The sequence below is a fragment of the Rhipicephalus microplus genome, chromosome X (genome assembly GCF_043290135.1).
Source record: "Rhipicephalus microplus isolate Deutch F79 chromosome X, USDA_Rmic, whole genome shotgun sequence".
Taxonomy (NCBI): Eukaryota; Metazoa; Arthropoda; class Arachnida; order Ixodida; family Ixodidae; genus Rhipicephalus; species Rhipicephalus microplus.
Window position 1 is genome coordinate 386,261,354 of NC_134710.1, and position 26,766 is coordinate 386,288,119.

General features: G+C 43.7%; 2 protein-coding genes across 9 annotated transcripts in view; one reads left to right on the forward strand and one right to left on the reverse strand.

Moving 5' to 3' along the window:
• Nucleotides 1-26,766, forward strand: part of LOC142776432 (uncharacterized) — a 147,750-nt gene that overhangs the window by 76,650 nt on the left and 44,334 nt on the right. For all 5 annotated transcript variants that reach the window (XR_012887530.1, XM_075880074.1, XM_075880076.1 and 2 more), the window contains exon 2: nucleotides 19,934-20,003. The gene's annotated coding sequence lies outside the window, so the exon portion shown is untranslated. The remainder of the gene's footprint in view (nucleotides 1-19,933; nucleotides 20,004-26,766) is intronic.
• LOC142776433 (O-acyltransferase like protein-like) lies at nucleotides 183-25,700 on the reverse strand. 4 transcript variants are annotated; one of them, XR_012887531.1, is made up of 4 exons: nucleotides 15,698-19,914; nucleotides 13,703-15,631; nucleotides 8,649-8,791; nucleotides 183-4,947 (listed from the first exon to the last, which is right to left on the reverse strand). XR_012887531.1 is itself a non-coding variant. In XM_075880078.1 (4 exons), the coding sequence occupies exons 1-3, from the start codon at nucleotides 22,924-22,926 to the stop codon at nucleotides 8,655-8,657; spliced, it is 417 nt and encodes a 138-aa protein (XP_075736193.1). In that variant the 5' UTR covers nucleotides 22,927-25,700; the 3' UTR covers nucleotides 183-4,947; nucleotides 8,649-8,654. The 4 variants fall into 4 exon arrangements, 2 of the variants coding, with proteins under 2 accessions (XP_075736193.1, XP_075736194.1); XR_012887532.1 differs by having other exon boundaries at nucleotides 13,703-13,892; nucleotides 15,665-19,914; XM_075880078.1 differs by lacking the exon at nucleotides 15,698-19,914 and adding an exon at nucleotides 22,837-25,700 and having other exon boundaries at nucleotides 13,703-13,892.

Genomic DNA, 26,766 nt, shown 5'->3' on the forward strand with positions numbered 1-26,766 from the left:
GATTGTCGGAACCCCCTGTATGTACACACACACACACACACACACACATATATATATATATATATATATATATATATATATATATATATATATATATATATATATATATATATATATAGATAGATAGATAGATAGATAGATAGATAGATAGATAGATAGATAGATAGATAGATACGCTCAAAGTCGCCTGAGTTTGCTAACAAACCCTTCACCTAAAAATTGTTGAATAATAAAAGAATCCCAAATTTGTGCCTTGATACGGACAAGCAGGGCCGTAAAAAATATAGCCACTTGAAACCAGCACCGGTTTGGGTCAAGTAGGCTATTTGTTTCAAGAAAGGGCATCAGCTGCTTGTTTATCACTTTCTCAGCGACCTTGCAAAGGCAACTTGTCAACGCTATGGGCGTGTAGCTTGATGCTGAATATGGGTTAAGGATCGGAAGAATGGTGGCTTGTTTTCAGCTTGAAGAAATTCCATCGAAAAAACAAACGGCGTCATATAAGCACAGAAGGTTGTTTTTTCGGTTTCATGGGGCAGACCTTTCAGCATTTCGTAGGCTATACGGTTGGAGCATGAAGTGGTTTCGTTACAGCAGCTTAGCGATGCCTGTAGTTCTGCTAAGACAAAAGGCTTATTGTATGCATCATTTTTTGTGGATTCGCGCTCTATTTTTTTGTTTTTCCATTCTTGCTTTGTAACGTTAGAACGCTGGAGTGTAACGGAATGAGCTACACACCTGTTCGAAGCGTACACCAAAGAAGTTTCCTTAGTCGTCCAAACTGTTTTCTTGTGTGTTTACTGGAGGAAGTGAATATGCTTCTCGTCCTACTACTGACCATGCTCCAGACTGTTGCCTTATTTGTATATGAGTTGATGCTGGATAGAAACTTCCGCCACTTTTCTCTTCCGGCCTGTCGACGCGTTTTCTTGCCTAAGGACTTGATATTTTCAAAATTGACAAGCTTCTCAGTGGTCGGTGAGTCTCGAAGATGCCTCTATGCTTTATTGTTGTTGTTGTTTGCGTGCATTAAGACACTCAATGTTCCACCAGAAGACGTGTGGTTTGCTGGGTAGTCCAGAAGTTTGCGGTATGTACTTATCTCGAGCTTCAATAAGAAAAGTAGTAAGCTATTTCACAGATGTATCTATGCTAGAAACGTGTATGTCAGTCCAACTTAAGCTAGCATTCTTATAAAAATGGTCAAATCGGATTTTTTACGAGCCATTTTGGAACGTGTGCAAGACATTCAGCAGATATTAGTGAACTCAAAATTAAAACAAAACGTCACATTTGTAAGCATTAGTTATGACTTTTCATGCTAATAAAGCTAGGAGCGATGGAGAGACAGTGCTGAAGTCTTTCGAACAGTCGGTTTTATTAGCCAGGCTACTCTTTGCTGGCTCTTTTCAATTGAGGAGACACGCACAAGAGAAGAAAACGAACTGCTCAATAGGGCGGCCTCGTGCATCACAGTTTGAGTCACTTCATAGACTACTATGTGCATTGAAGTCCCCTAGGACGACATACAGTTATCGAAGTTCATCAATTATTATTTATGACTGAAGTTAGTGTTTGTTCAGCCATTAATAAGCAGGTATGTAAATACTGCAAATCGTTAGCAGTTTGTAGAACATGACAGCTCGGGCAGCTACTGTCTCCAGGAATGCTTGGAAAGGCAAATGTGTACAGGCTGTTCCTTGAATAAATATTATGACAACAACACAGGATCACATGAACGCGTCTTCCCGATCCTTTCGAAAAATAAAGTAATTGCGTAGGACGTTTGTGTGTTTCAATTTTAAGTCTGTTTTTTGCCCACACAGCACTCTTGGTGTGTGTTTGTCTCAAGTTTCTGCAATATTGTCGAGGGAGTGTCACTCATTATAATTTGGCGCTTTATTTTTCTTTTTGAGTACGCTACAAAGAGTTGCGCCTATTCTACGGCGTCTGAGGCGCAGGAAGAGTGGGACCTGTATCCATCACCTCCTGCGAGGAGGCTGATGGCACCTGGTGAGCAGGCATGTTCACAGAAGTTTCAGACTTAACTGCGAGTGCAGTGATCTGGGGTCAACCAGACTCTGAAGTTTGCTGAACCTGTTTGCCAGGAGCTGGAACAGGACAGGCTAATTCAACATTGGTCACAGATGGCGCGACCGCGGTCGCACTCGATTTGACTGCAGTCTCGCCACATCTTTCCGCGCCAGTGGAAAGATGTGGCGTGGCGCCCTGGTGCGTCAGATCCTCAAAGCAAGGAGAGCACTGGTTATGGAGGGAGAAGTACTGACGTGCCTCTTGAAACGGCAGATTAAATTTTACTTTAAGATCAAGGATTTGTTTTAGGGGCGAAGCTTCATATGACGTGGCTTGTGCGTCCCCAGTCGTAATATTCCGTAAGGTTTGGTACATACCCGCATACTAGTGGCACATATCCGCTTGTTTACAAGTAACAAAAAACGTAGCATGGTGTCATTATCATGCTCTCAATGTTAACAGAGCCCTGACACAAGAATTGTGGTACATACTCACGTTTAGTCCTTGGATTGTCCACTGGATATCGAGACTTGTATATTTTGAATATATGAGAAAAACAAGAGGGATGGCGGGTACTTCAAGTGCTCACTAGATGAACGAATGGGCGCACGGACAGATGCATGGACGGAGAGACAGACAGATGGACAGGCAGACAGTCAGACACACGGATGGATGAAAGGACGAACGGATGCATGGATGCACCCACAGACGAATGCACGGACGGACACACGAACAGACGCACGAATGCATGCACGTACGGATGAACTGACCCACAGACGCACGAACGGCCACACGTACGGACGGAAGGCGGACGCACGGAGGAAGCACGGACGGATCAACGAGCCCTTCGCCATAATCCCCATCATTCATTCCATGAAAATGCTGGGATTTTTTTTGCCTTTTTCCAGGATGGGCATGGTCGCAAGTAGGCGGAATGATCTCCTTTGCAATTTGCATTGTGGGCTGCAGCAGCACAATTGTAAAATGTTTCTTTATTGGAGCTACATTCTACGCAAGTGGCGCGCCTTCTGCAGCTTTGCGATCTATGTGCATAGCGCTGGCATTTGAAAAATCGACCGAGATTTGGTACATAGTGCCTGACACGGAGCTTACGGTAGCCCGTTTCAATTGAATTGGTTACGTTGCTGGTAGGAAAGGTTATAATTATGTGGTTAGTGGGTATTTTCTTATTCTCTCGTAGTATAATTATTTTATGTACCTTGACTACGTTATGGTCTTGCAAGCCTTCTAACTATTCTCTTTCAGATAGTTGGAGGAGGTCATCATAAGAGACCACACCACGCACTGTAGGCACCAACCTGTGTGGGCCTACTGAAACTGGCACATCCTCGAATGCTACGATTTTAAATAAGTTGTCATACTGGAGCTTGTCGCGTACCTTCAGGAGGAGGTCGCCGCTTCCCAACTTGGTTACCTTGTAGCCTGGGCTGGCTTCTGCAACTGTTTTGGAGACCAGAAAAGGCAAAATTGAATGAACTGTTTTGTTTCCTTTTTGACTGTGCACACATGATACTTCTGAAAGGACTGTTCAAGTTTCTGGAGTGCAAAAGTTTTTTCGGTGCCCCACCTTTTTGGGTGGCAATCAGGTAATGTGGGGAGATAGTATTCCACACTGGAAACATAATGCTCGGTGGCAATGTTGCCCACCCACGACCAAGCCCAACAAGGGGATGCTGCAAGGTAGAACAAATCGCCAGCCATGCGTCGCCGCTATAACCAAATATAACAAGATAACCCTCGTCCTTAGAAAAAAAGTAGAAGTAAGCGAAAGATTGAAGTTGGCAGGACAGATAAAAAGTGAGAGGAAGGCGAAGACGTAGGAAGAGAAATGTGGGAAAAGGCGACTGCTGATTTCCCCTGGCTGGGTCAGCCCAGGTGTGCCGGGTACGTATATGTGAAGCTGAGGCAAAAGTGGTGTGTGGCCTCCGCCAGGGGGCCTTAAAGTGCCAATTACCCAGCATCAGCTCAACCCTGAAGATCCCCTTCGGCCCGGACAAGGCTCAGCTACGCAAGGCTAGGCATTAGAAGGAATCAACCCCCCGCTGTCACGTTAGCTCGGGTCCGTGTTGTCACTACGCACCAAACCAAACGCTTACTTACGCAGAAGCCTCTGCGGTCCCCTGACGCATATTGAGAACTAATAAATGCATCATTAAAAAGAGGCTTTTATATTTCATCGTATTTTTATTGTATTTCATTCAGCAGTACGAGTGTGTAAAAACCTCACCAATAAATTGAGTTTAATAATTACAAAACACGTGGAAACAAGACATTAGGAGAGGGTCAGAAACCTTGACCAAAGTTGAAAAAAAAATAAAAGATTATGCAAAACTGAGATATTGGATGTTCAATGTAAGTGCGAACAAATACAACTAAAACACAAGCACACAGTGTTTGAACTGGTTACGAATAAATATAAATCTCCCTGTACATTGACTCCACGTATGCTTTATTGTTTGCGAAGAGCGCCACCAATTGAAGGCAGTTATGGAGAGGCAAATCATCACCCCCTTCACACCCCCAACGCGCCATTTGTATACAAGTTTTTGGTGAGAGGGGGCAATACAAATTTTGATGCCTAAACTATTCATAGAAAACACTACACATAGAAAGCATAGGAAACAAAAATTATGTAAAATATCTCAAACTTGATGCACATTGATGTAATGATTTGAAGCTTTTAGCAAGACTTTGTGTACCACAGCCGCCTAGCTCAATGTTGTTGGGGTGGATGTTCCCTGGAGGGGCATCGTTCATCGCATCTCGCCTTCTTCTTTTCAATATGGCGTCCATCGCCACCTTATCAAGATTGGTGATTGGGCATTTACACACAATGTAGAAGATGAATGCGATGAACAAGCTGAGGAACAGCAGCGAAACAGCATCGGTGAGCTGCGTGACAGAGTAAAATAATGTTAAGTCACATGTGAACACACTGTCGCCATAATAATGCATCTCTTGCCCCTATGATGCTCGCGCCTCTATGTGTCTTGCAAAAAAATTGGCAACAATAAATTAACATTTGAAAAACAACCACTTCTACTTTATCCTGGATTCATGTCACACCCACATTAAACTTGAGTGTCATTTCAGTGCGTGCGCAAATGCGATAGAAGTTTAGGCACAATGCGGTTGATTTCAGTTACATCGAAAAGTTTTGTGACACCCACACTTCAAAATATTTGTTCGTTAAAATTTTATCACTAAACGAGAGTAATGGTACCGGTTAAACGTTTTCAGAATCAGTTGATTTTATCAAAATACCATTATAACAAAACAATGAGCAAGCAAAAATAAAGGCGGCTGAATTGGTTGAGTGCGTCTTTTTTCTCGCGCAAGATTGTTTCTCCACCTGCACCAAGTTGGGAAGAGTATGGTTGGGGACTTTCGCTTCTCAAGCACCGAAGCTCGGGATACAATGCTTTCTTGAAGTATCTCCCAAATAATAACGAACAACCGAGGATGCGATGAATTTGATTTATTGCATCTTTAGTATACACAATAGTACAGAGTTTGAATTGGAGGCAACAGCGGCAGCAGAAACTGCAGCCTTTCGCCTAATAAATTCTCAGCCGCAGTCAACAATGACCCTATTTACAGCGAAATACTGTTAATCTATCCAGTCTTGGGATGTGATGTAAGTTCAGTAGCCATTTCCTATATTTGAGAGAAATTGGCAGTAATGATAGGAAATAAACATAACAAATTTGGTTAACCTGCCTTTCAAATACATGTATTTTAGTAAGCCATGCATGAAAAACAACAAGTCATAGATTTATGAAGGGGCTGTGTATAGCGTGACGGAACCAGACCGCGTTTGTGCTCGGTGCCGATCAGTCTTATAATGTTATTTTCGAGCATTGTATGACAGGACAAGATGAGTTGATATGTAGGTTACGCTGACTATATTCCGAAATTCATTCCTTCTGCCACATTTTTGGACGTTTGAGGTGGATTATTACGTATGATTTACCTCGAACCATAACGACTCGCAAGCTTCGTAAATTCGTCGCTTGTCATGTTGGGCAGATTATGTCAAGAGCAAAAAACACAGGTTTGATGAGTCACAAGAACTTATACCGAAAGCCGCTAAATTGGGCAAATGCAGTCTGTCCCCCAGCGATGCGAATAAGCTACATTTTTCAGCCGGCACTTTTCGCGATTTGCGACTGGTCGCAAACAGTCGCGAATGGTCGCACACGGTCGCGAAGTGACTGCTTTGGCTAGTCGCTTCCTGACCGATGTTTCAGTCACACGACTGCAGTCACAAAGCTGCTGGAACCAATCAGCAATGCTATATTTTGTTTTGTTTTGTTTTTTAATCCTGTGCGAGAACGGGCAAAAACAATAAATGCGGCGCGCTCGGTTCGCTCCGTTCACTCAGCTGGCGGCGATCAGCTGATCGGCGACGCAAAAGGATCAAAAAGTGGGCCAGTTGGTAATTCATTTTCTTCGATCAGCGAACTGGGAGCGCAGAGAAAACACAAAGGACGAAGCGAGGAACCACACAACACGTGAGCGCTCGTGTTGTGTGGTTCCTCGCTTCGTCCTTTGTGTTTTCTCTGCGCTCCCAGTTCGCTGATCGAAGAAAATGATCGGCGATGGTCTCGAGAGTTTTCGCTGATAACGAGATCCGGACGTGACTCTCCAGTTTTGCGACTTATACCCCTGTCACACGGGTACCCGCTAAGACCATTTAACTGCCTCGTCCTCACGACAACGAAGATGCGGTAAGTGTCACACAGCCACCCTTACGCAAACGAAGGTAAACGGAGCATTTCGCAAAGGACGCCCAACGATCTCCCTTCGCAGCAAAACGAGGTACTCTTGTCTCCAGCAGTCTAGAGGTCAGAGAAAAATTTCGAGCACTAAGAGGCCACAGTGAAAGAATAATACATTTTGGCAATATTAAACGTTCTTTCGTTGTAGTACTCAATCACAACGCGTGTTTGTTTACATATATTTACGCCCGCCAGAGTTCACTTACTCTCAACACTGATGCCCTACACACAATGCCTCACGAGTCACGCGACCGCTGCAAGTCGCCGGTGTGCACCAGCCTTAAGTGAATGCCGTCGTGAATTTCACCAATTGTGCTCAGTACGCTGCTCACAATTTCATTTCTAGAGGAAAGACATCACAACATACGATTTTTGAACCCTCCATATCCCGTATGTGAAACTCCTACAAGCTGTTGCTGGTCTAGAATTCTGTATCCACAAGCAACGCCTACGTCTACAGTGATAACTTTTATTTGAAGCAGTTTGCAGGGTATTGATCAATAGGTGGGGTTTAACGTCCCAAAGCCACCTTATTTTATGAGGGGCACCGTAGTGCAGGGTTCTAGAAATTTACACACTCTGAGGTTCTTGAACGTGCACACGAGTCTGAGCGCATGGGTACACAGCATTTTCGCCTTCATCGAAAATGCAGCCACCGCAGCCGCGATTCAATCCCGCGACCGGCTGGTGGGAGACTTCAGGGCACAGTGGCATGGGAGGAAAGGAACAGACTTCGTGCACTAAAGGACATTAACCAAGTGTCCGCGGAGCCAAAACTATGACTTTGAGAAGATAATGAGCAATTCATAACCACGAACTGAATGACGCTGTCATTTACACGAATTCAATAGCCAACGCCAAACGTCACTGGTACAGCTAATTTTTGTTGGTTGGAACCCTTTGGTCATACTCAGCTTCAGCAAATTTTTCCTCAACCAAACTCACTCAAATTCAAACTCACCAAATTATTACTGAGATATAACTATTCAGACTCACGCTCAGGGCTTAAGTAAAGTCTGAGTGAGTTTACTAATAAATAAATTTTCTGACACTGTACTCCTAGCCACGCCAAGAAAGAGCGCAAGCACCTCATCATAGGCTTACTGCTGTTTTCTGGCTTCAAAAAGCCAGGGCGACTTTCGCTTTCAATATTAAGGTGGCCTACTGGCTCTAGAATTTGGTTACAACAGTAACGCGGCTCCACTACACTCGTAAACGAGATATTGCAGTCCCTATTCGAATTGCTTTGTTAGATGAAGGCGTCTCCCAAGTAACAATAACATTCCTCTAGAATCTGCCATCCGTAGTGTTGGCTCTCACAGTGCATATCAGTGAGCCTACTTTTCTCTAGTATTTTTTCTTTTCGTTTTCTAACTCTGCTTCTTGAATCAAGTGATCACAGCCAAGCAGGGGCCAAAATCGTAGACAACTGCGAGGAAAGAGCAACAAGGTAGATTTTGTTGTGTCACTGTCTCCATTCTTACTACAATGCTCAAGCGGAAACACCAAAGGCATAACCTTGTTTTTCTGCGAAGATATAAAAGCACATTATCTTCAAGGTGCGCGAGCAGGCATTCTTTATATACATGCCAAATCATGGTGCCTCATCATCCCCGAGTAAGCTGCAAACGGCAAACGCATATTTAGAAAACTTCAAGAGTATAACATTTGCATGAGAGCGCGCTTAAACGCTGCATGCCGAAAATAGTTCACCACTCAAATTTCTCGATTTTCATGAGCTGTATATCAAGGAAATAAAAAGTAAAAATTAAAATTTGAAGATGGAGCCAAATAAAGGTGCCCACGTCTCACCATTGTTCATTGGTCCAGTGCCCTGAATTGCCTGATGGTGACCACCTTCATGTAGAGAACGTACGGATGAACGAGGTAAAGAGAGAAGCTCAGCTTCCCCAGTGGAATGAACACTCCCATGCTCAAGAACCGGTTCACGAGTCCTAGCGAAAGAAGGGGTGGTTTCGCAGGACACAATGCTGTGTAATTAGCAAAGTGAAAATGGTACCACAACCACGATGATAATGACGTACCACAAAGAAACTGTCAAACGGGAAGGCTGGGTAATTGGTGTAATCCCGGAAGAGTAACTTTTGGTCGCACGTGAATTCAATTTACGGAATTCCTAAGCAACAGAAAGAAACAATTCATCGTATCCCACGCACTGTGGAAATGGATCTGATGTGAAGCAGTGAGCAAGAAGCGGCATACATCGCATTGTGCGTCTTGTACACTAAATACGGCATTCATATTATCGCATGTATTTCTGTATAGCGCGTTTGTCAAGGGTGCACATGTACAATCAGTTATAAACAATGCTAGTGAAACGTATTCTCTGGTGTCTATAAAAGTGTTACCTGCCCTTTATATTCGACACTCACTCATGTCACAAAACACCAATTCTGGTATACAGGGTGTTCGAAGAAATGTGTCCAATATGGTTGAAATATTGCGGAAAGAATGTATCCGCATGCTACCGGTGGCGTTCCATTTAGAGTGGCAGAAGGCATCTTGATATGTGTTCGAACAATAATTAGGACAGTATTTATAGAAATTAAAACACTTTGAGCAGTGGGAATAAAAGTCTGAAAGGCGAATTCAAGTGCTTTTTGCCAATAGTCCCTAGCAACTTTGAATTCTCCGAAAGGCTACCACTCGTATTCATTACGAGGCAATTAAATCTGTATAATTTAGTAGGCGAAACAGGGAGAAAGAGAAACCAGCGCACCAAACAGCGCATCTAACATTCAATTTGACAACGACCTCAATGACGGCACTCTTTCTCTCACGCTCATCAACCGTCAATCTACTTTGTGTAGTGGCAGTGCCACATGGCCATTTATCAAGACTCGCTTATCCTCCTCCCCCAATGCTCGAAAAACAGAGTCGTCATTGAGAGCATTTACCAAGTAAAATGCAGAGATGCTGTTTTGTGTGCCTTTTTTGTTTCACCTGCTAAATTAGCCAGATTTCGCAGTCCCGCCATAATTCCCAGTGGATGCTCTTCAGACATTTTAAAGTGGCTATGCACTACTCGCAAAAAGAACTTCAATACAACTATTTGACTAAACTGCTTATTTCAAGTTGTTACGAAGTTAATTTGTTTATTCTCTATATTTACTACCATAGTTATTCTTTGCACTAAATTAGTGTTTTGGTATAAATCAAGCTGATGAAACGACCACGAGAGCACACAGTCGTAAGTAGGTAGGTAGAGTAAGGTAAGGTAAAGGAATGTAATTGTAAGATAGGGTAGGGTCAGGTAAGGTCTGAGCATGGTGGACAGTGGGATGGATGGATACGCTCAAAGTGGCAGCAGAAGTTGGTAAGAAGTACTTCGCATTTAAAAGTGAGCAATTACTGAACACGTGCAGCACGCACAAGATTACTTGTACGCAGGCGATTTGAATACATGTAGATTCACTACATGTTTTGAGAATGGGAGCGCACAAGCTGTGAGAAAGAAAGTAGACAGGACAGGGGAGACACGTATTTGCATCCAACATTGTTGCGCAAACATTTCCCACTACGAAGGTTCATACGATAGCAGAATCACAAAAACTTGCTCGTACCTCTATTCTAAGAAGATCGCATCAATATTTTCTTATACCAGGGAAGTGCGAATAACGTGACTGAATGTACGAAAAAAAAAAACAGCTCAACTTCTGCTATGTCGCGCAAGGCTTAGTCACCATAGTTATGATGGGCATCTATACTCTGAGACAACTTTCTGTGGCAATGAAGGGAAGGCTATGGAGCCAAAGTGAGTGTGCGCCACCACAGTAGATTATAATGCCACTATGCGTCCATGTTTTCTGCGCGAAAATGAAAAACGAACAACGTTACTTTTTAACTGTATGCTGTTCATAAAGAGACACTACACTCATCAAGCACATATTTGTATTTATTCTTGCATTCTGAAGAGTCACTTTGCGTTTTGCTCGTCTGACAACGTCACACGTTTTGCGTGCACCTCACAGTCAAAATGGCGTCTTGGCGATTAGGTGAGTGCTTGTCGTTCTCCGGCAATTCCGATGACTCGTCAAAGGAGCTTGTGTGGAATTTCACTCACCGATGGCGGTGTAAGCAGGCGTATGAAATTTTGTTCAGTGGGATTACTTGAACACCACCGCCTTTTGAAACGCGAGCCGAACCGGACTACCTCGCGAATGAGCGCAGAAGAAGTAGGTCCGCCCCCGTAGTTTTCCCTTCATTGCCACATAAAGTTGTCCCTGAGTATTGCTGTTCAAAAGTAGGTTATGCTTTAAGCCTTTAGGCTATTTTCCACTCGTTGCTATACTTATAATAAATTGCTATGCCTGCTTTCTTCTTCTCTGTTTCTTTGTATGTTTCTATTTTTTCTGTCTTTCAAACTTTTCCTCTGTTTTCTACGTTTCTCTCACAATTTTTTCTCGGTTTTCTGTCTTGCTTTCCCTCTCTGACTACAGCCACTCCCTCGCTCTTTAACATTTTTTTCTCGTTATTCCCTTGTTTCTATTCATCTCTTTATTTCTGACTCTTTGTTTCTCTCTTTATGCTCGTGCTGCCCTTCAGCCTTCCATCACAGTCATATCTCTTCTCCCCATTTTCGCTTTCCAATTCTCCTCACGCTAAATTATACTATACAAGGTGATGCTATGCTTTGCTATCGTGCTTGGTTAGCCATGTGGTTACAATGCTAGGCTTGGTATCGTGGGTACGCCGGTTCAAATGACATCTTGTGAAAAAAATCTTTTCCGCCCAGAATGTCCCCTTTTTATTTATTTCTGTCACTCTCTGTCTCTCTATGTTTATTTAACGGTACTAGTTCTATAGCCCATCACAGCCAACGCTGGACACGCTGGACAAATTGCCACATGTGTAGACGAATATGAAGACGAGGAAGAAGAGAGCACATGTTGACTGATGACCATAATATTTTTCTGCCCATTGCACATGTCGAATCACGAGCCCAACACCTTTGCTTTGAAAAACTCCAAGAGGGTGGCACTTATTAGTTCAGCTTAATTCAGTTCGCGCACATGCCCAGGCAGTTTACACGCAGCATTGTTGCCTCTTAGTTACACGCAGCATTATTGTAGCCTCTTAGTTATCAGGATTAGGGGTAGTGAGGGAGCAGTCTTTTGTATATACTGCAGATTGAGCCAACGAAACGGAATGTTATGTTGTGATCATAACAAAACAAAATTATATTCCTTCAAATTCTCATAAGGTCTAGAATAAAGGCAACCTTAGTCATCAGATAACGCATTACATTATGCTGCGTGCAAACACATAGAACGTTTCGGGGAAGTTCTGTATTTGCAGCGTAGTTGTTAGAATATATAAACTCATATTATAAGTGGAAAGATCACAAAAAAGGAGGAAGAAAGCCCGGGAAGTCAACAAGGTGAGCATCTAGTTTGCTACCTATTACTCCGAGGAAAAAGGTTTTGGAACGCAGAAAAGAAAGAACGAAGCGGTGAAAACGTGTCTTCAAGTTGGCACGCGTCAGGCCATTATGTGCGTACACTCGGTCACTTCACTCGGTGTATCTTAATAAACGGTATCGACATCCGCGTCACTTCCCTGCGCTGCAATACACACAAACGAGGATCTTTTCAGCTGAAAACTCTCTAGTCGGCTCGACGCAGTGCCGGGATTGTATCTTTCAAGTGTGGAGCACACGAAGGGACGCAAAATATTGGCTTAAAGTGAGAAACTGCACTTTGAGAAGTCTAAGTCACCTGTGTTCATTATTAGCTGATAAAATCAAAGTTGAAGTTTTACTGTTAAATTTTGTGCCAAAATGTGCGCGCGTGGCGTTAGAAATTTCAAAATGTATTTTCGCAATTTCCGCGGCATTGGCTCAATGAATTTTTTAAGACATTGTATGCTAAATTTATAGCGCTCAGAGATTACAATTTACTTCATTTTTGTCCATTTAGAGTTATGCAGGACCCAGTAGACGTCTTCAAAATTTCTTAGGTCACGGCGATAGGGACTGAAAGCTGAAGGTGGCATCGCCTACCACATTTTCTTCTCGTGCGTTTTCTCGCTTACTAAGCGTCGTGTTGCATTAATGAGGTGTTTTCAGGATTTTCTACTTGTACTTCACTAATAAGCGAAAAACCACCTTGTTCTTTAGAGGAGTATATTATATAGAGCTGTCGTGCACAATTTGCTGTGATATACTGTAGTATGCCATTCCCATCGCTTGCCGTTACGCTCAATATGTAGCGTACTGAGCACGCGCTAAAAAAGCCTCTTGTAAATTTTTTCTTGGCATAGTGTGCTCGACATGCTTGAAATGAATAGGTTGCGTGAAAATAGGATACATCCACAAACGAGTGGGCAGGGACAAGCGCCAACTGACACTGCTTTATTCATGAGTGGAACCACTGAAAAATAAAAGGGAAGTATAAACACCTGGAGCAAGTGTACATGCAACAAAATATTTATGAAGATGACACATGCGCAATCAGAAACTCCCTCTCTCCTCTATTGAAGCCTACAGGCGGACCACTGACACATGAAGGTACCTTCGATAAGGCAAGAGCTTCAAGGACCAAGTCTTTCAAGATTAACCATTGAGCGCCTATCGAAACTTTTTCCTGCTTCTTTATTACGATCAGCAAAATTGTTTCAAGTTGGGTTTTCCAGTAGTACGGTTTATTTTAAATATTCTGTTATGCAATATTACCATTATTTACTTATTGTTGCATAGTAGTATCTCTCGCAGTATTAAGCGAATTTCTGTCGCCTTACTGCACGTGTTCATGCGTCCGCTTATGCAATGCACCCAAAGTGTGGTGGAGACTGAAATAGAAAAACGCAAAAAAGTACTCATGAAAACGCCGTGCAACGTGTCATACCTGCCGTTCCCGTGATGCATGAGTGCAGCATCCAGCTAACTGATACGCTCCATAGCACTGGATAGAGAGAGGCGTACAAGGCCGCCAGCACACGGTCGTACGGAATGGAAGCCGAATCCCACGCGTAGGGAAACAAGCACACGAGCGTTGTGATCGCCACTGCGATCACCCACAGCACTGCGACACGCACCTGCACCAGTACAGAGGTTCGGAAAAGCAAAAGCAGCAATTAGTATCGGTAGCCTCTGGAATAAAATATGGTTCCCTGTTCAAGTATCGATAAGACACTGACGCCTCGCGAACTGGCGCGCACAACTTATGAGGCTGCGAGAGCCAAACTCACAAAAGCAAAACTCGTGTCATTCTAAGTTAAAAGCAGTTTGCTGAAAACAATGACAAGCCACCAATGTGCTGTAATGCATTAAAAAGACAGATCTGAATCTATCGCAGTATATCTTGTCCAATGAAGCCGCTTGAACGAGAGAACGACAGGCTAACGCACTGAATTTGAATGTCACTACTCATTAGACGAGCACACTGTGCAAAACTTCGCTCGAGTGCTTTTGAAGTGAAGAACCTTTCTCTAAAGATTTGAAGCAGTGATTTTTTTATTAAACAAAAAGTTTAAATAGAAAACCTGTGGGACGCTCATTACATAGAACATCTGGGAGGTTACACACGAACGCAATGTTATTCGAGTTGAATATAATGTCAGTATTATGTATGTACAGCACAAACTTTTTATTCAAAACCTCTGCCAGGAAGACACCAGCCATCTTCGTACACAAACGCTACATCAAGGCGGAAACAATTCGCCGCAGCTAAAGTTACTTCGATGATAAAAGTTAACAAGGTAATGTTAAAGAAACTTCTAATTAACAACACTACATTGAAGCAGAAGAGAGTTCATCGCATGGGAACGTTGTAGGCCGCCATAATTCATGACTATTCACTTTTTATAAAACACAAAATTTTTGTGTCTTTCGAAATACTCCACACAAATTTTGAATCCTGAAGTCGAAACTGAGCACTCCGGAAACACAGGAGACGCAGCCTCCCTGTTACATCAGAACGGAACAATTTGTATTCGTAAATAACTGACGTGGGACATAATCAAGAAACGAAACTTACAGATGCTTTGCGGTAGTTGGCTTCATACACTATACTTAGGAGCAGCAAATAACTCGGCGAGTAATGCTCATCAAGTATTCGTCGCCTTAAGCCGCATAAGTAAAATTGTTCTTCTATCGGGTGCATTACTCTGCATGTTTGGTAGGCGTGCTCTATTTGTGTGCAGCCTGAAGGGAGCACTCGAGTTCTGTTCATTTATAGTAGCAGCTGTGTTCGTTCTTCGTTGATGTGTTAACCCTTCAGGAAGATGCAGTCTCATCAGAGAAAATAATTATCGGCGTTAATGAAGCAGGAGGCAGGTTCGAAGCAATAAAGTGTTCAATATATACTGTTGCTAATATATACTAATATTTACAGCTTCCGAGGCACACTGATAACAACATAGGCTGAAACAGTGTCTTACTCTTTTATAATTCACTTTTTTTAGAGACCAGAGCACTGTAACTACGCACGAAGAACCTTATCTCACTTATAGATCACCGAGTAGCTACCACCCAGAAAAAACTTGCATCGTATGGAGTCTTACTGATTTATCAGTTATGTGATTGTAGCCTGGACTGAAATAACGGGGAATTCATCTGGTGTTTATTACGTTGCATTAAACAAATAAAAGAGAAGGTGACCACTGTTGGTCTGCCTTACCAATCTCTTAATCAATCTCTTTACCGTCAACTTAAGTCTCTCCTTCTAGGGCTGACCTAATTCAGATACCAGTGCATTTACTCGTTCGACAGGCTTTGGCACACTTTCCCACCATGGCTCTCTTCCTCTTCCTCACGCGGCCTCAGCAATTCTTTCCTGCGTAAATGTTTTGCAAAATTGGTTACACACGTTTGCGCAACATGTCTGCAGGCACACTCTCACCAAACACCAGAAGTGACAGTGGCTTCGCACACTATGTCTGAGATATGTTGGTGTTGTAGCCTTGGTGCCTGTGCCGTCTTCTCACAGTCAGCGGATCGGAACCATGGTGCTGGTCGCTAAAATAATGGGCAAGAAGCCGCTACTGTCCTTTCAAACGGTTACGGCAAGCAAGAGGTATTTGCCTGTCATCACTCCCCTCGTATTAGGACCGTGCGTCGCCGCGCCACTACGTTGAACCCGAGCTTCTCTCAAAGAAGCAGTAGCAAGGTCACGTAACCGGAAACACGGAGAGCTGCCATCTGGTCGTGCCGGAAACGAGCCGTTCAAGGGAAGCCGTTTGCGCTACAGAGATAAGCGCACGGTCTTAAGAGAGCCAAAAAAGTAGTTGTATAACACATAGTGCTATCTGTCTGTTCAGAACGATAGACATACGAGCTGCAGAACCTCACATTAACGGCGAACCAATACGATCTGAAATTTTCGAATGGGAAGCGATGAATTGAACGCTATTCAAACTGTCCACATAGAGACCTGCAGATGCATATCTTCATGCCATTGCATGAAGATTTTTAACAAAAGGTTATGGACATTTGTTTTCATTGAGAGGGTCCCGCCGCTGTGGCCTAGTGGCTAAGATACTCGGCTGCTGACCCGCAGGTCGCGGGATCGAATCCGCGCTGCGGCGGCTGCATTTCCGATGGAGGCGGAAATATTGTTGGCTCAGATTTGGGTGCACGTTAAAGAACACCAGGTGGTCGAAATTTCCGGAGCCCTCCACTACGGCGTCTCTCATAATCATATGGTGGTTTTGGGACGTTAAACTCCACATATCTATATTTTTCATTGAGACTTCTGGAAGTGAAGTTGTTACCGCTAAGACACGCCCGCCTCCCTCAAACTCGTCTCTAAAGGTGCCGTCTATATATGCTATGCTCATGGTAATTTCTAGAACAATATAGGTTGTGTAAACTCTGTGTTAGTTATGTTGGGTTTCATGGTGGAAAAGCAAAAATGGTTATGATGCGCCAGACACTAGGTGATTTTGATAATAGGCTTAAAATTTTGTAAGATTTTTGTTTACAGTTTGTTAAAAAAACCTGCGGCCACAGGAAACAGAAAAACATCTTCTGAGGGGATAATTGCGTTTTCTTATAGCATTAACATCGGGTGAAATGGTGCTTGTGTTCTATAGAATTCTTTAAAATAAGCCTGTCTTCTTTTTTCCAAGTCTAGGTATGTTATTAAAATATTGCCATTTTGCCACTAGGTACGGCGAACGAAAGCAATGGCTGCCCGATAGAATGAAAGGCGACGTTCTGAAGCAACGCGCGCTCCGGTTGTTGATTATTGAAGCAGCCATCTTGCCAGCTTTCGGTTCGTCTCCCCGTCGGCTCAGTTCTTTCGAGCTGAGGACCTTTTGTAGCACGTGACAATATGATTGATAGTCACAGGTTCCTTGCAATGTTCATATTCTGGCTGATCTTCTCCATACAGTAAAAAGTTGTGGGTTAGGTGAGTATGGCCTATCCCCCGGCGGCGTAGTAGTACTTCAATTAAGCGCTTTTGTCGATTGCAGGACTTCTATTCTTGTAGAAAAGCCTTCACAATGTGGAACTTGTTATGCACTCGAGCCTACCACTCTTATTGCCAATTTGCCCTAAAGGCTGTCCAACATCTGTTGAAGCAGTCTCTGAGCGCTAACTTTATTTTTGCTATGTTTTGATCACTTGCTCTTGTTGCCACCTTGTCTGCATTTTCGTTTCCTGGGATGCCAACATTACTCGGCACCAATACTAGACGAATTGTCTTGCCAGTTTTCTCAGCTATATTTATCATCTGTGAAATATCCCCAAGAAACGATTCGCTTTCCGACCTTGAGTGTAGGGCTTTAATGCACTAAGGGAGTCGGTATGTGTGAAAGCTTTTTGCGGTTTCCAGATAACATTCCTTCAAGAGCAACCAAAAGAACATATACCTCTGCTATAAAGACAGATACAAATGGCGGCAGTTTTATGCATGTTTCTGAGTGTTTTGATATAACGGCGCTTCCTGTATGTTCTTCTGTTTTTGATCTATCAGTGTAGTATTCAGAATGTGTGTTATATTTTTATTGTATGGCTAGCGAATGCTGGACAATTTGTTCCCATGAAGATTTTATTTTTCCTTAAATGAGTTAAGGCAAAGTCAGTGTAGTGTCAGAGGTCCAACCACGGAGGCACTCTTTCTGGCGTTTGGAGAACGCTTAGCACCTGCTTCGTTACCTCATACCCTAGACACATTTCTTCAAAGCGCAGGACAAGTGGTCTCACCGTCTGTAGTCTGTTGTTGTACTGTATTCTGGTACCGATGTGAGAAACAATAGTGTAACATATGCGGCTTGGTTTACATCGGGTTCTTAATACATAGGATACAGTAAGTAGAGCTGTTCTTTGTTCCAGGCAACGCTCATTGCTTTCAGCATAAAAGGTCTGGATTGGTGAAGTTCTAAACGGCCCAGTCGCCAAGCGCAATCCATGATTTTGTATTGGGTCAAGACGTTTGAGGTAGGATTTTCTGGCTGACCCGTAAAGGGTGCTGCCGTAGTCAAAGATGCTGTGCAGAATCAAGCAGTATATGCGTAAACATCAGACTCGATCGGCCCCCCAGTGTTTCCAGAATAGTATTTTCAGGATGTTGAGCACCTTTTTTGCTTTTTTGTGTGTGTAATTTACGTACGAAATGAAGTTTAGTTTCCTGTTAAAGACTATACCCTGGAACTGGTGTTATAACTTGAGTGGCAGTACACTGTTTATTTTAAAAACAGAGTCCGGATACAAGCCACGCTTTTGCGAAAAAAGTTAGGTAACCGTTTTCTGCGTAGAAAAGCAAAGGCCGTTTTTATCTGCCCCTTAGGTCCGTTTGTTGATGGACAGCTGCGGCTGCCTTTCACATGTGAATATACTTGAAGCCCGGCATGCTATCTCATGATCAACAACATATAATAGTGCGTATTGAAGGGTAGGATTACCTCATTAACTGAATTCATTTCGACTACGAAGCTTGTAGTGCTTTACATGCAACGCTGTAGCACACCAATTTCTTGGACAAAAACACGTGATAATGTGGAGCCCAACCGTACTTCACAATTTTGGTTTGATAGAAAGTAATAAAGGCAATTAAGCATTCTCCGCGTATTCCAAGATTCACCACGTCTTTCAATATATCGTACCTCCAAGTGATGCCATAGGCCTTCTCCAGGAACAAAAAGTCCTGCTAGGTAGTGTTGCCTATGTAAGAGAGCTTCACGTACTGTGTGTTCGAGACAAACAAGCTGATCAACCGTTGAAGGGCCTTTCCTATGCACCCACTGATGATCATCTAGTAGATTGTCTATTTTAAGGGTGTATGCTAGTCTGATGTTTATTATGCTTTAGTATGATTTTGCCATCTAGCATGTACGTGCTATGGGCCTATAGCTACCCGATCAAGTCGGTGGTTCTGCAGTTTTTAGAAATGACACCATGGTGGACCTTTTTCCTTTTGTGGGCATTTTGCCAGTTTTCCCATTTACGTTAAATAGGTTTAGAAATGCTTGCGCGGCAGCTTGCGACAGGTGCACGAGCACTGCGCAATGAATTTTGTCTGGCCCAACCGCTGTCTGTTTTCCCGCTGAAAGCACAGTGTTGTCGAAGTGTCGGAGGAGCATTGTACAGCTTATCTAGGCCACCGGTTACAGGTGATTTCTGTTTTTTGGAATCTGAAAACAAGGGTGCTCAACACTGCTGGTGCCGGGCGAAGATGCTGGCCTCCTCAAAGGAGGCTGGCTACTCGAAACCTCCGTTGAGACCTTTTTTGCCTCAACATTAGTTTGGTTGTCACCAACACTGATCGAGGCTTTAGGGCCTCCCTGAAAAAAGGCACTTGGTGCCTTCTATTCCCTCTTCTCTGGGGGGACCGACTGCGGCCACTAGGTCATGGAGTTCAACCAGTGTGCCTACAAAGACCGTCGGTGGTGCCTAAGTGCCTCCTCTTTTGCACCGCTTCAGTGTATATGTGCCCTTTTGGGCAAGCGCCACTCGCTTGCTTGCTTCTTGATACGGTATGTTTTTTTTTATTTTCAGCGTAAATATGTCCTTTTCATTTTACCATTCTGGGCAGGAGCGTGACTACGCTGCATGGGGACTCTTTCAGTTCACACAGCTTAAAGCGTTGGTGCACTCGCCATTATCATGGTCATTCTGGTCGCATTTCACGCAGGTTGGATTACAATGGCATGAGTGAGACCCGTGTCCGAACCTCCGGCACCGGAAGCACCTACGAGGATTAGGTATGTAGGGCCTCACACGCTGGTGTAAGTGCGCTACCTTAACTGCTATAGGAACAGTCGTGCTTGCGAAGGTTAGTATTACATCCCTTGTGCGAGTTTCCTTCTTATCTTTACGGATGATGATTGTTCCTGCGGCAAGAACACCTTCACCTACTACAGCTTCCTCAATTTCTGCGTCGGTACACATGAGCAGTTCACTGTCGAATAATACTCCTGGCGTGTTATTGAGAAATTAGTGAGCTGTTACATGGACTTCATGTTGTCCAATTTTTTCAGGAGTCAGATTTTATCACTTTGTTCTTTGTTTTACACTTTTATGAGAACATCTCTTGAACTCATTTTTTCACTGTATTTGCTTCCAATGCACTCTTTGGTTGCTTTTGCAATCGGAAATGGTGATATGTCCAGAATGTTAGTCTCAGTGAAAGACGTTACAACAAAAAGTTTTGTGTAATGGCTCTTTTTAGTCAACAGTTTTTTGTTGACTTTCGCACGTTCCCTTTTACAGAACTGATCATTGTGAAAAGGGGGGCTACTTTTTAACATGAAAAAGCATGATCATTTGGTAGCTCTGCTGGCTACCCACCGTGGAGTCCAACAAGGGGAACGCATACAGACATTAGCCATACAACCCTTTGGTCCTGACCAAGGGAGGTCAGTCCCCCAGGGTTAACGCTCACTGACAGAAAATTTGGCAGTAAATGAAATAGAAAAGAGAAGATTACAGGACAGAAAAAAGTGAGAGATGAGGACGAAGATATAAGGAAAGGGGTAAGAAAGGCGACTGTCGATTTCCCCTGGGTGGCTCAGCCCAGTGCTACCGTCTACGTGAAGCTGGGGCCAAAGATGTGTGTTAACTTTGTCGGGGGGCCTAAAACGTCCAATCTCCCGGCATCAACACAATCCCCAGGATCTCCTTTTCCACGGACATAATTAAGCCGCGCACGGCTACGTGTGAGAGAAGGTGACCCCCCCCCCCCCCCTGTTGGGCTTGGGACCGTGGTATGCCTAGACACCAAAAGCCTGTTTGCGCAGACGCCCCTGCGGTGGTGAAGTCTGCGCTAATCATCCGCATCAGCTATTTAAAAATAGCGTCAGATCTTGCGCACTGGTGGGGCACGTAGCTAACTTGAGTGCTTTAAAAGAAACAACCTTCGTGGTGCCCAGGAAAGAGGTCATTTGGCGACCACAAATGACAGACCCTGTCATACTCACTGGCCAGTCGTTGTTGTTCGTTTACTTCCTGGAGGCGTAAAGCTTGGTGCGCCTCCTCGGTCGGTCCCTGACCATAATAGTGCAGTAGAGTATCTCTAAAGTACCATACATTCGTGGCTATCTCAAACCACCATCACGTGATCGGGTAAATGGCGGCCCATATATGCGGCTAAATGCCACCTGACAATATATACGTAACGCCAGACCCTTCCTTACAATACACCCATAAAAGGGTTGCTTTCCATGGATGCATTCTCCCGAAGGATGGATGCACGTCGACTCCAGACCTCATTGCCTCAAGCCACAAACTAAGTATTGCGCTATACTTCTCACCTCGAACGTGCAATCAAATTTACGCTCCATACCTTGGTTTCTTTATCATGCTCACATATGCACTCAAAAGATCATTGTAGCGTAACAAAACCATAAGGATAAGTAGGTTTTCATGCATAACGTTGAGTTTTCACTTGAAACTGCCAGTGATTTAAACATTCGTTACATCTGTTCTTCTCATTTTTTGGCGTTGTTCGTCATTATTCATAACACGCATAGACATGTGTTGAAGAAAAGCAAGCATTATTATTGGTAACTAGCCATGATTGATTGATATGTGGGGTTTAACGTCCCAAAACCACCATAAGATTATGAGAGACGCCGTAGTGGAGGGCTCCGGAAATTTCGACCACCTGGGGTTCTTTAACGTGCACCCAAATCTGAGCACACGGGCCTACAACATTCCCGCCTCCATCGGAAATGCAGCCGCCGCAGCCGGGAATTGAACCCACGACCTGCGGGTCAGTAGCCGAGTACCTTAGCCGCTAGACCACCACGGCGGGGCGTGGTAACTAGCCAAGAAAAGTGATTTTGGAAATGACTATAATACACCAACATCTACTCAACTTATTACCTGGGTCACTGAATAAAGAGGCTATGATATCTAATTTTCACTAATAGACTGTGTTATGTCGATAAATCTATCGTTCTTCACCAATAGGCTGGCGAAATTTCCACATATTTGGTCAAGCAGCCAGTTTTTAATGAATGTTGTTATAAACATGCGGGCTGCCTGAGAGTCTTACAACACTTCCGCACTTGCGGGCCATGCAGTAACAAGCCACTTGCTTCGCGAACGTCTGTGTTCCAGTCAAATATTACCTTTCATGATCATCTGCGCATGCAATAAAGCTTTTGTTGCTTTGTTGGGCTTGGCGTTTAAAACTTAACGATGTGCATCTGCTGAAACTTGAGTAGAAGATAGCGGCGCCACTCCATGAAGCATATGACGTCACGAAAGCCATCGCACGACGGTGGTCGCCACCAGTAGAGTGGGTTAATAGCCGGCGTGTTTGAGGGGTATTTTTGCAATGAAATATTTTTACGGCACCTTTTTTCCATATATGTGGATGCACAGCGGTCCGGACCCTCTACTTCTATTTGTTGCTGAATGTCGTGATTTGGTGGTTGTTCGCGTCATGGCCCCTTTAAGAGAAATTTTTTTCTAGTTTCCTCTCGATTTAAGAAAAGCCGGCAATACAGCTTGCAGGTTTTTCTCTCACTGTTTCCTGAATTGTCAAACTTAATTTTTCGAAGAGTCGAAAGTTACGACTGAAGCACTCACTCTTGTAATTGAGGCCAGTTTTTTGTTCACGATGACGTACGCTTCGAATACTCCTAGTGCGAAAGAGACAAAGTGATGGTGAGGCAGCATGTGTACGTGGCGAATGTGGTCAGCACTGCTCCTGCAATAAAAGCAAGAAAAGGTTTGAGCAATACCAACTTTTAACTGCTTTCCATAACGCAAAGAACCAATGTTATTAGCACTACTTCAAGAATTAACACAAAAATCTCTGCGTAACACCAACCTTTAATTACTTCCCATCACGCAAAGCACAATGTCCTTTTCGTGAAAAATTGCTGCTACGAGAAACAAAGAAATATGTTCAACCACGATGACAATTTTGCACACCATGTTACATAGTAACCTTGGTAGATCTCCACGCTGGTTAATAGGTAGTAAATAGTTGTTAGAAGTAAGTCCGGGGTTGTAGGATGCTGCATTTATTGATATTTCACGGCCTACTCTTGTTATTTTAAACAAGGAACATCTCGATATCACTTCGCATATTGGGGTCATTTCGATGTAATAACCACACAATCGAGCGAGTTTAAGGGATACGATGATCCCATGTGCGTTGAGCTACTGTAAGGTTGGAGCATTCATACACTTTCTGAGAGTTCGCAATAACACTGTTTTTGAAGATTCAATGCTTGGTCACATTATTATTGCTCCCCTGGCGGTGTCCTGGAAACCTTTCTGGGACGAAACAGCGCCGATGGGCGTTAGCCGTAAGCCAAACATAAAACGTGGAAAGCGACTTCAACGGTCTGCAAACATAGTCGAGCCGACGCAGAAAATACAAGATTACGAGCACAAAAGGATGTGGGGGTGAAAAGAAGGAATACGGGACCACGCTAGTTACTTATTCTGGTTTTTGCCTCCTTTTGCGCTTAATACCAAAACATGTCTAGCCCGCAAGAGAGCTGCGCTTGACGATACACTGGCTTCCTATTTCGGGTCCGCGTAGAGGCAGCCATTGACGTTGGCCTGTCTATTGTCTAAGCTTTGAAGGCCAATAATGCGGCCCCAAACCTGAGCGTAAATTTGATTGAACATTTGAAGTGAAAAGTATAGCGCAATACTTAGTTTGTGGCATGAGGTTGACCATGTTAACGTGGGAACGGAGAAAACCTTATGGTTGGGCCAAAATAACAATGTACATTGCCAAAAGGTGTGGATGTGTTAAGAGAACGCAGAAAAAAAAACCATGCCGGGTATAGCAATTGCAAAAGCTTCCAAAACTAAAGCAGAATAGACAAATATTGAGATCCTTCTTCTCAGAAACATGGGGCAGGCGAAGCTTGTCAAATCCTGTGAAGCCGGGAACTAGTCTCATGTCAAACCAATGCAAAGCACACCTATGTAACAACATCGAGTACTCAACCACTCTCCTCCCTCAATCATTGTTCTTCCGCTGAGCTTGATGCGAAGGCTGATGCGTGGCATTTGTGTTTCGTGCCTTTCTCTTTTGTCGCTCGTTGACGCTCTTCTCTTCTTTTGCTGAGCTCATGAAGAAATGGATATACAGGGGAGAGGCCGTTACGTCACGTTTTCTGAAGTCGGAAGTAGGGAAGAGTAAATGAGTCCTCCTCACAAAGGTGGGCGCGCTACAGCCGCTCGCGCATGCGCAACGGGCGCCAGCGAGAGAGGGCGAGCAGCGCGAGCGTGGTACTTCCGACGCGCCGGGTGGCACCGCTAGCGCCCTCTGATAGACGAGCTGGAAAAGCGAAACTGTTGGGCTGACCATGAGCAAACGTGCTGCAATACTCGGCTATATGGAGTCTGTGTACCATTCGCAGCCAGATTGTGGTTCATATTGTGAACCTACAATGGATTTTCCGCTATGCACTTCGTGTTTAAACAGCAGAGAGCAACAGCGCAAATCGTCCGGAAAATCACCAAGACAGGCTGTCTCCTTCTGCAGATGCGGTAAGTTCGGGGTACGGAACATAATTTAGGAGTGAATTGTTATTTATTTGTTTCGCTATTTATTCAGATGAAGCACCTCCGAGTCATTCTTTGCCTTGTGTGTCACGACGCGTGCGCACGAGTATCGTTCGCAGCAGCGTAAGTCGGACGACTGCGACCATTTGGAGGAAAAAAAACACGATCAAAGATGAGGTTACCACGCAGAAAATGCAAACAGAAATCAATATTTCAAACAATACATCTCCTCACTGTGTCAAGAATGTTTCACCTCAATATTCAAAAACGCTCCTCGACTCGAATTTCACCTTTTACTTGTCAGAGTTGAGCACTGCGCCACAGCTTCGCTTAAAAATGACGCTGTGCTACTCAAGAATCGCAGCAGATTATCGCTGATATGCAGTGACTTGCCGTACCTAGAGACAGCGCTCCTATTGACTTTCGGAAGTGAAGGTGAAGCGTTGAGTGAAAGGATGTTTTAGAATACGGGGGTAAACTGATCATAAACTAGTTTTGTCTTACAGCGCGCACGCAGCCTTTCTTCCTCTGAACTTTTCCACAATTGCTTCCGTATTTCTCTAACTCATACAGAAAAGTCTTCAGACACAGAAAATGTGCTTCCTTTCAATTTAAATGCACTCGACAAAACGTTAGTTTCTTCCCGGTAGTCATGAAACTTTATGATCACAGGTGGTGGCCCGTCCTTTAGTTTTTTGCCAAACCTGTGACCTTTTTCAATGCCCGTTACCGTTATTTCTAACTTCTGCTGAAAAATGTATTTCTCTACTTTTGCTTTCAGGTCCTCATACTTTTTGTCATGGGGCTCTTCTAACCCGCAAATGATTAAGTTACTTCTGCGGCTTCTATTCTCAAGGTCATCTACTTTGTCAGTAAGCGTTGATACCTGCTTTTCAAGCTCTGATGTTGACACCTTCATATTCTTAACGTCAGTGGACAAGTTCATTCCATTCCCATTCGAGGCTGTCTATACGAGCAGCTAAACCTGACATTCTTTTTTCAATCTTTACTTGCGATTCCTGAACGTGTTCAACGACACAAGTAAGCTTTTTTTGTTCTTCCAACAGTTCCTTCAACATATCTTCGTTAGGAGGCTCTGGTTTTAATTCAATATCCCTACATGCCAAAAGATCTTTTGATATCAGAACAACATTGTCAAGAAAGCACGTCACGTCACGTCATGTCGCTGCGTGCTGCGACGTCACGCAGCACGCAGCTCGTCGATTGGCTTAAACCAGATCTCAATAAAGAGTAATGAAGTACACGTCACTGATCGCTGAGTTGACGTCACTGCGCGTGTGGGGAGGTTGGTCACGCGCAGGACTATGCACGAGCTTTTCCTGCGCGTTTCGAAGCCTCTTGACTGGCCCTTTAAAAATACTCAATATAAATTGCAGAAGCGTTCCTAATAAGACCACAGAATTAGAGGCATTAATACTTTCTCAAGATCCTGCTATTGCTGTCTTGACAGAAACGTGGCTAAGCGACTCGGTTTTTGATAGTGAATTTGTTCCGTCTGGCTGCAGCGCACACAGAAATGACCGAGCTAGTAAACGCGGTGGCGTTTGTGTACTTTTCAAGGAAAACCTCAAAATGTGTAGAATAGCAGATATGGCAGGAGTAGAAGGTATTTTTTGTAAGGCTTATCACAATGATGTCTGTTACACTATTGGAAGTGTTTATAGGCCTCCAAATGCTCCTGTTGACGTCTGAATGACTCGAAGAATTATTTTAAACTGAATATTAAGCATGGTGATCAAATTATAATGGAAGGTGATTATAATTTACCTAATGTAAATTGGAAAAAATTTTCCCTGAAACAGTGCGACACTTCGGTTGAAGCTATGCTTGATATTTGCTACAGTTCTGACCTCCTTCAGCTAGTTGAAGGCTATACAAGAATTCAAGGGACCGCTAAGTCAACCCAAGACTTTTCTTCGTTAACCAGGCAATTACACCTAAATCAACAACTGAGATATATCCTGG